Raw genomic sequence first — 10,000 nt, 5'->3', positions numbered from 1 at the left:
ATGATCAATGACCAATGACCAATAATCAATGACCAATGACCAATGACCAATGACCAATGATCAATGACCAATGGCCAATGACCAATGGCCAATGATCAATGACCAATGACCAATGATCAATGATCAATGACCAGTGACCAATGACCAATTACCAATGACCAGTGACCAATAATCAATGACCAATGACCAATGATCAATGACCAATGACCAATGATCAATGACCAATGACCAATGACCAATGACCAATGATCAATGACCAATGACCAATGATCAATGACCAATGATCAATGACCAATGACCAATGACCAATGATCAATGCAGCATAGGATAAAACATGGGAAGTATGAATGTGAGTCACAGTTTAAGATTTTCAAAATAAAGTTCTAGAGCTGTCACAATCATATTTTGGGGGGTGGAACCAACAATGGTCCTCATTGTTTCCAGGCGGCGCTGCTCCTGGGCGCGCTCAGCTCCGACACATTCACAAGTTCTGACGTGTCTCTCTGAAGCTCGAGGAGGGGGGGGGAACAGAGCAACAATGGCCGCCGGGGGGGGGGGGATAGAGACAACAAGATGGAGGGAGAGAGAAAGAGAGAGAGACAGAGAGACAGAGGAACAAGTAAAGCCCTTGCTTCACCCCCCCCATTGTGCCCCTGGGGGGGTCAGGGTAATAAATGGTTGCATGTTAACCACGTTTGACAGGCCGCACAAAAGGGGACACCTCGGGTCCCATGACGCAACCTGTAACCCCCCCACCTCACACACACACACACACACACACACACACACACACACACACACACACACACACACACACACACACACACACACACACACACACACACACACACACACACACACACACACACACACACACCACAGAGGTACCCCCCCCCAACAGTGGACAGGAGGTCTCATCATTTATCAGTCCTTCAAAATAAGAGCTTGATTAGAACCAGAGAGGTTAGTTATGGGCTGTATGTCATTAACTTATATATATATATATATATATATATATATATATATATATATATATATATATATATATATATATATATATATATATGTTTGTGTATAACTTAGTGTTAAATTAATCTCTGGCTGTCTAACCTGCAGACATTAATGTGTAACAGATGGAAACCTTCATCAGACCAGTGATGTCACACTAAACCATCATCAGACCAGTGATGTCACACACTGACAATGCTTCCTAGCTTTTGGGGAGGAGTGAAGAGGAGCATATTTCTCTCTGAAATAAAGCGCAGTAGAAGTAGAAAGTGGCATCAGGTAAAGTACAAGTACCTCAACATCTGGAGTGAAGTACAGTGCTGGAGTAGAAGTACTTAGTTACATTCCAGCTCAGTTACAACCATAGACAGTATATAAACTGGAGCAGCAGGTCCCGTGTCTCTGGACGGAGACCAGTGAAGTCTCTTTCCCGGTGATGGCTGAGCGTTACTGAGCAGCCTCCAACTGAGCTTGAAGACGTAGATGTGACGTGAGCAACCTGTCTGAAAGTTGGAAGTCTTCTGGTAGCTGTGCCAAGAGAAATCTCAATCATTCCCAATCTAGCAGAGACGGAGAGCGTAGGTATATGTAAGGAGATAACATAGACACAGGCTAATTATTGATCACTAAAATGATAGTTAACATTAGTAATTAAACTTAAACAGCTAATGGAAGTCCAAACTGCCTGAGAGCTTCTCCTGTACTATACGGTAATTCCTCTACTATGAGACAGTAAGTCTCGTGGTTATGACCCAATCGTTAGCCTATTTTTATAAAAACGTCTGCTACGGAGCCATAACGTGAGCTACAAGGTAATGGAGCCTTTTATACATTGTCGTGTTTCTTTAGAAATAAACAATGGACAAATAGAGTCTTTAAACTCTTCAGATGTAAAGTTATTCTCTGTCAAAGTGACGTCAAAATGAATGGCAGTCAATGGGATGCTAACGGGAGCTGATGGCTTGGTAGCATCAACATGGCGCCATAGGAGCTACGCGGTCCGAGGAGAAGCTGACCCTCTTGGTTACAGCAGGTGGTGAAGCCTCCTTCAGTAGGAAGTGACAGCAGTCTGTCTGCACCAATCAGATTCACTCCCAGTGACATCACTAACCTAGTAACAGCTGTTCAGAGTCATCTCAACCCAAACACTAAGCTCTGCCTTCGTGCTGCTTTTACAACGTTTCTGTCCATTTTTAAACTTTTTTTTATAACTTTTTTTCACCGGTTTCTTTGTCATTTTTCCAACTTTTTTGACGCCTTGTTTGAGATGTATATTTAAATATATATTTTAGAGATATATTTTACAGATATATTTCAGAGAGATATATTTCAGAGATATATTTTAGATATATATTTCAGAGATATATTTTAGAGATATATTTCAGAGATATATTTTAGATATATATTTTACAGATATATTTCAGAGAGATACATTTTAGATATATATTTTAGAGAGATATATTTCAGAGATATATTTTAGATATATATTTCAGAGAGATACATTTTAGAGATATATTTTAGATATATATTTTAGAGATATATTTTAGAGATATATATTTTAGATATATATTTTAGAGATATATTTTAGATATATATTTTAGATATATATTTTAGATATATATTTTAGAGATATATTTTAGAGATATATTTCAGAGATATATTTTAGATATATATTTTAGAGATATATTTTAGAGATATATTTTAGATATATATTTTAGATATATATTTTAGAGATATATTTTAGATATATATTTTAGAGATATATTTTAGAGATATATTTTAGAGATATATTTTAGAGATATATTTCAGAGATATATTTTAGATATATATATTTTAGAGATATATTTTAGAGATATATTTCAGAGATATATTTTAGATATATATTTTAGATATATATTTTAGAGATATATTTTAGATATATATATTTTAGAGATATATTTCAGAGATATATTTCAGAGAGATATATTTTAGAGATATATTTCAGAGATATATTTTAGAGATATACTTTTGGGAGATTTCTGTAACGTGTCCAGTCTGTCAGTGTGTGAAACATCAGTCTGCAGCTGAGTGAGACTGGAGCAGAGTGAAGCGTCTGCAGGGGGGGGGGGGCAACAGGACTCACAAAGGCACCTGCTGCCCTCCCCCCATCCCCCCCCCGACCTAAAGGCATTCCTGCCGGCAGAGGGTCATCCCCATAGATACCTTCACTCTGCCCCCCCCATCCCCATGGATACCTTCACTCTGCCCCCCCATCCCCATGGATACCTTAACCCCCCACGTAATCCCAAAGCAAACACGCTCAGAGTGATGCACGAGACTTCTCCCCGTCACCGTGGGAACAGAGACAGGGGAGCTATGACTGAGAGGTATTATGGGATGGGTCTGATAGGGAGGAACTGTGAAGCTTTTATAAACCAGTAAACACACTTTACAGACTGCTGAAAAACTACATAGAACTACAAATACACATAGAACTACAAATACCATGTCTACTGAACTACACATAACCCTTCATAGAACTACAAATACCATGTCTACCTAACAACACATAACCCTTCATAGAACTACAAATAATGTAATAATAATGTCTACTGAACAACTAGCCTACAGCTTTATTAGCTGTCATTCGTCCCGCCCTAACAGGAAGCTGTCATTAGTCCCACCCTAACAGGAAGCTGTCATTAGTCCCACCCTAACAGGAAGCTGTCATTAGTCCCGCCCTAACAGGAAGCTCAGGAAGAACAACAACAACAGCAGCAGCAGTGAGTCAGTGATGCAGCTGCATTCCTCACAGATCACAGATGCATGCTGGGAGGTGTAGGAGAGGTCTGTTGTTGCCCCCCCGTCTCAACCCAGATGGGAGGACGTCTAACGGGACAGAACCACAAAACGAGAGAAATACCATCCAAAAGTGTCAATGATACACAGAGACGCAGAGACGGAGGATGGACGCGTCAGACTGAATGGTTGAGTGGAGGAGAGACGGAGGATGGACGCGTCAGACAGAATGGTTGAGTGGAGGAGAGACGGAGGATGGACGCGTCAGACAGAATGGTTGAGTGGAGGAGAGACGGAGGATGGACGCGTCAGACAGAATGGTTGAGTGGAGGAGAGACGGAGGATGGACGCATCAGACAGAATCGTTGCGTGGAGGAGAGACGGAGGATGGACGCATCAGACAGAATCGTTGCGTGGAGGAGAGACGGAGGATGGACGCATCAGACAGAATCGTTGCGTGGAGGAGAGACGGAGGATGGACGCGTCAGACAGAATGGTTGAGTGGAGGAGAGACGCAGGATGGACGCGTCAGACAGAATGGTTGAGTGGAGGAGAGACGCAGGATGGACGCGTCAGACAGAATCGTTGCGTGGAGGAGAGACGGAGGATGGACGCGTCAGACAGAATGGTTGCGTGGAGGAGAGACGGAGGATGGACGCGTCAGAATAAAAGCAGGAGGAACTTTAAATGTGTTGGGTGTGTGTTTTATTTTGGCGGTGGGTTGAGTTAAGCAGCTTCCTGTTGTTAATATAAAGCCCCCCCCGGAGGTGTTTGGGGGTCTAATCTGCTTTCATCACCATCAAACTCTCGGAGGAATCAGGAATCATATCACACGCAGAGATTTAGACTGGGGGGGGGGGGGGGCAGGGGGGGCCTACAGGCTGGACATGGACCCTACCGGCTAGGGTACCCCAGCGGGGGCCAAAGTCTCGGCCTCAACCCCTCAAAGTCTCTGTCTCGACTCCTCAAAGACTCGGTCTCGACTCTTCAAAGTCTCGGCCTCGACCCCTCAAAGTCTCTGTCTCGACTCCTCAAAGTCTCGGTCTCGACCCCTCAAAGTCTCGGTCTCGACCTCTCAAAGTCTTGGTCTTGTCTCAGCCTCAACCCCTCAAAGTCTCGGTTTAGGTGGTCTTGACTACAACACTGGCGTAGTCAGTCAACGGCTTCATAACATTGACTTTTTGTGGAACACAGACCAGACCAACGCCACATCTCCAGCTCAGGCTGACAACCAGGCCGCTGGATTCTGGATCTGGTCTGAAAACAGATTCAGTCTGGGTCTGAGGATGAGTCTCCAATGTGTGCAAAATGTTTAAAAAAACTCAGATTTAAAGTCTGCACCGACAGACCATAATCACAGAGCGGTGTCGTGTTAAACCAGTCAAGCCCAGTCAAGTCAACTTTATTGCCAATTCTATAAAAACATGTGCCAAACATACAGAGGAACCCACAATAGGTCTCTCTCCGCCCCACGGTGCAATAAGGACAACAGATAGACAACACAATAAATAAATCCTAAATCATGATGAAGGGACCTCTGTCAGATTCAGATGAACTGCTGGATGGGTGTGAAATATTTCACATTTGGAGAAAACCACAAACATTAAGATCTGAACATCAGCACCAAACCTCATGCAGAAAACGGCGCGTTTAAAGTAAAAAGGCAAACGGACGCATACTGCTTGCATACAATAAAAATATGCCAAACATACATTAAATATAGCTACCACACATCTCACATTCACACACATGAAAACTCACACACACAGTTGTCAACATATGCATGTTAAAACGTTAAAAAGTGTAAAAAAGCTTCATGTTTTGCACCATTTGTTTCCGTACGAACAATAAGATCCAAAAGTCAGCACCAAACCCAAATGTTAAATTTCTCCTACGTTCCTCTAAATCTGCACAGACAGACCATAATCACAGAGCGGTGTCGTGTAAAACCATCAAGGCCAGTCAAGTCAACTTTATTATCCAGTCTCTAAATATGTGCCAGACGGTGCAACATATTTGGGCTACAACACAATAACTAAACTCTAAATCACGATCTGTCAGAGTCAGATGAATGCTTTAATGTGAAGCTCAGATCTACTGGATGTATGTGAAATATTTCACATTTGGAGAAAACCATCAGCACCAAACCTCATGCAGAAAATGGCCCGTTTAAAGGAAAAAGGCAAACAGCTGCATAAGAAATATATGTTAAATAAACATTAAATATATGTACCACACATCTCACATTCACACACACTTGTGAACATATGCATGTTAAAAAGTTAGAAAGTGTAAAAAAGGTTTTATGTATTGCACCATTTGGTACGAACATATAGAACAATAAGATCTAAACATCAGCACCAAACCTCATGCAGAAAACGGCCCGTTTAAAGGAAAAAGGCAAACAGCTGCATAAGAAATATATGTTAAACATTAAATATATGTACCACACATCTCACATTCACACACATGAAACTCACACACACACTTGTGAACATATGCATGTTAAAAAGTTAAAAAGTGTACAAAAGGTTTTATGTATTGCACCATTTGGTACGAAAATATAGAACAATAAGATCTAAACATCACCACCAAACCTCATGCAGAAAACGGCCCATTTAAAGGAAAAAGGCAAACAGCTGCAGCCTCACAGCTGGATGTGACACACAGACACACACACACACACAGATCCTGTTACACCCCCCCCCCAACCCCCCCGGGGACCCCCGGGATAAAGGGGGGGGGGGGCATGCAGCGACGACGGGAGTCACATAACTTCAGCACGGAGGAATTAAAAAACATTTAAATAGACTTTAATTTAAACACTATAATTTAATATTTTTTTTATTTAATGTCTGCAGAAACGTTTAGTTTGTGCCTTTAAATCTGCATTAAACTAGTTTTATTAATAAATTCACGGTTTCATTGTTAAAGAAGAGACACATGGTAAAATAAAAAGGCCTGAAGATGATTTTAATAAGATATAACTAATATATAACAATCTGAAGATGATTTATAATAAGATATAACTAATATATAACAATCTGAAGATGATTTTAATAAGATATAACTAATATATAACAATCTGAAGATGATTTATAATAAGATATAACTAATATATAACAATCTGAAGATGATTTATAATAAGATATAACTAATATATAACAATCTGAAGATGATTTTTAATAAGATATAACTAATATATAACAATCTGAAGATGATTTTTAATAAGATATAACTAATATATAACAATCTGAAGATGATTTTTAATAAGATATAATTAAGATATAACAATCTGAAGATGATTTTTAATAAGATATAATTAAGATATAACAATCTGAAGATGATTTATAATAAGATATAATAAGATATAACAGTCTGAAGTGGAAATAAATCCCAGATTTCTGTTTTAATGGTTGTTTGTTTGAGGGAAAAAAACTAATAAACATGAGAAATAAAACCTCATATTTTAAATGAAATAAACCAGATCATTCTCATTGAATTTGTTTTAAATTAAAAATAAACCAAAGACGAGAGAAATAGGTTTAAAATATGAAATATGTTATATTGTCTGCGTGTCTGTTGCTGAGGCGCGCGACCATATAAAGTCCATCTGAAATGTTGCAGAGACAGAGTGACGTCTTCACAAAAACACCCAAATATATAAATATTCACTTCATCCTGTTAGATCAGACCTGAGAATCAGAAAGAGACCAAACGTCTCATAAACACGCCTCACACTAACAAACACGTTATTAATGTTATTAATAATATTAATAACATTAATAATATTAAACATTATCAGGCGGAACGAGCCGCGCGCAGCCACAGCTCGGAAATAACGGTTTTCCTGCTTTGAGACTCAGCCTCTCCGCTCCGGGTCTCTCCGGGTCTCTCCGGGTCCTGCCGGGTCCCGGAGAGTCCCGGAGAGTACCGGTGGGTCCCGGTGGGTCCCGGCTTCATCACACAGCCCCACCGGAGGCTCCACAATCACCCCCCCTCCCTAAAAGCTGCCCAAAGTCCCGTTACACAACTTAAAAGTCTCTTTGGTGGCGTCCCGGGCTGTCGGTTTGTTTCGCCGTCTTTGTCGCTGTATTTAAGCATGTGTGTAGTTCTTGTGAGCGGGGTTAGAGAGATGGGGGCTCCGGGGGGGTCCTGGCTCCATCACGCAGACACCACACTCCCTAAAAGCTGCACAAAGTCCCGTTACACAACTTTAAAGTGTCTCTTTTGTCGCGTCCCGGGGACAGCCGGGACCTCCCGGCCGGGCGGGGACAGCAGAGTTTGTGTGTGTCTGTGTGCGTGCTGTCTTACCGTGCTTCCTCCGGGGGTTGGCCTGTTTTCGCCTCTTGCAGCGGGGACCCTCCGCCATGATGTCCTGCTTCATTGATGCGTCGCCCCGGTCCGCATGGACTCCTCCTCGCGCTCCCGACGGCCACGCGCCCAGTAAATCCACCACGGAGCTTCAGCCCGAGCTCACAGATCCAGCCCGCTCAGAGAGAGCTCTCTCCCCGCCTTCTGATGCTCACTTCACGGACACTTCGGATCACTTTGTTGGCTGTTTGGAGAGCGTGCACCGAGCTGCGCACCCACCGCCCCGCGCACCCGATCTGATCTGATCTCTGAGAGACAGAGGAGGAGACACACACACACACACACACACACACACACACACACACACACACACACACACACACACACAGAGACACACAGAGACACACACACACACAGACACACACACACACACACACACACACACACACACACACACACACACACACACACACACACACACACACAGACACACACACACACACACACACACACACACACACACACACACACACACACACATACACACACACACACATACACACACACACACACACACACACACAGACACACACACACACAGACACACACACACACACACACACACACACACACACACACACAGACACACACACACAGACACACACACACACACACACACACACACACACACACACATACACACACACACACATACACACACACAGAGACACACACACACACACATACACACAGACACACATACACACACACCCACACACACACAGACACACATACACAGAGACACACATACACACACACACACACACACACACACACACACACACACACACACACGCGCGCGCGCTGTAACAAAACAACTCTGACATAAATAAATGTAATTTTTGAATGAAATTTTAAGTTGATTTTGAGTTTTTTTCTGCAGTAAAAACGTCCCTCAGACAGTTCAGCTGGGAGGATCATCAAATCATAAATATAAATATAAATATATACATATATATATATATATATGTGTTTATATTAATATAAATAGATATAAATATAAAGAGAGCTTATATAAGAAGATCCAGGCCGCAGTCTGTGATCAGCGGGCAGCCCGATGAACCAGCCCGGCCTGACGGCACTCTGACGGGCTTCCACAATATTTCGATCATGTTTGTGAAAATGCAGAAAATATCTTTAAGCTATTTGTCTTCAATCTTCCGGATGAATTTACATCCGTTTTAATCTGAAATGTAAAATAATGTCCTGTAATTTGAACATGATATTTCTCATTTAAAAAAAATATATTTTTTTTATTCTTCCGTTAAATGAGGCGGCAGCTGTCAGTCTGCTGCGCCGGGTCTGAGGCTCTCTGAGCGGGGAGAGAGCGCTGCTCCTCCCGGCCTCTGCCTCTCTTGTCTCTCTGTCTCTCTGCTGCAGCTAAACAGCATCAGCAACACCTGGAGCGGGAGCGCGCGGCTCTCTACCTGCCAGGTGAGAGCAGAGAGGCGCGCAGGTAGACAGAGGCGCGCAGGTATGAAGAGGTAAGCGGCGCTTTGATTGGCTCCTGGAGGCGAGGAAGAGACTCACCAGCGCAGAGTCCGTCCGTGTTTCCTCGCGCTGAAGAAAAGGAAAAAGTGCAGCTGCAGCGCGTGCACCCCTCCCTGAAATATTCAAACAGATGTGGATGTTGTCGGTGTGTGTCCCCGGGTGTGTTCCACAGGTTTCCCCCGGCTTGTCCCCGTGTTTTCGCCTGATTGTCCCGGTGTGTTTCCCCGGTGTTGTGGCAGAGCGGTGACCGGGAAAGGAGCGCTGTTTTCGGCTGCAGGTCGGGACTGATCCGGGTCTCTGCGCGACTGTGTGACGCCTCCCTCGCGGAGCTGTCACCGGGTTTCTCTCT

The 10,000-nt window shown here is 42.8% G+C and overlaps 1 protein-coding gene across 9 annotated transcripts in view; it reads right to left on the bottom strand.

Annotated features, from left to right (window-relative positions):
- The window catches only part of LOC116066827 (zinc finger E-box-binding homeobox 2-like), a 67,446-nt gene that overhangs the window by 57,428 nt on the left and 18 nt on the right, over positions 1–10,000 (bottom strand). For all 9 annotated transcript variants that reach the window (XM_036004210.1, XM_036004214.1, XM_036004213.1 and 6 more), the window contains exons 1-2: positions 9,691–10,000; positions 8,101–8,408 (exon numbers count right to left, since the gene is read on the bottom strand). The exon at positions 9,691–10,000 is cut by the window's right edge. In XM_036004210.1, coding sequence (XP_035860103.1) covers positions 8,101–8,173 — 73 coding nt within the window. In that variant the 5' untranslated portion in view covers positions 8,174–8,408; positions 9,691–10,000. The remainder of the gene's footprint in view (positions 1–8,100; positions 8,409–9,690) is intronic.

Source organism: Sander lucioperca, chromosome 8 (assembly GCF_008315115.2).
Source record: "Sander lucioperca isolate FBNREF2018 chromosome 8, SLUC_FBN_1.2, whole genome shotgun sequence".
In the NCBI taxonomy this organism is placed as follows: domain Eukaryota; kingdom Metazoa; phylum Chordata; class Actinopteri; order Perciformes; family Percidae; genus Sander; species Sander lucioperca.
This window is presented reverse-complemented; position numbering and strand designations above follow the sequence as displayed.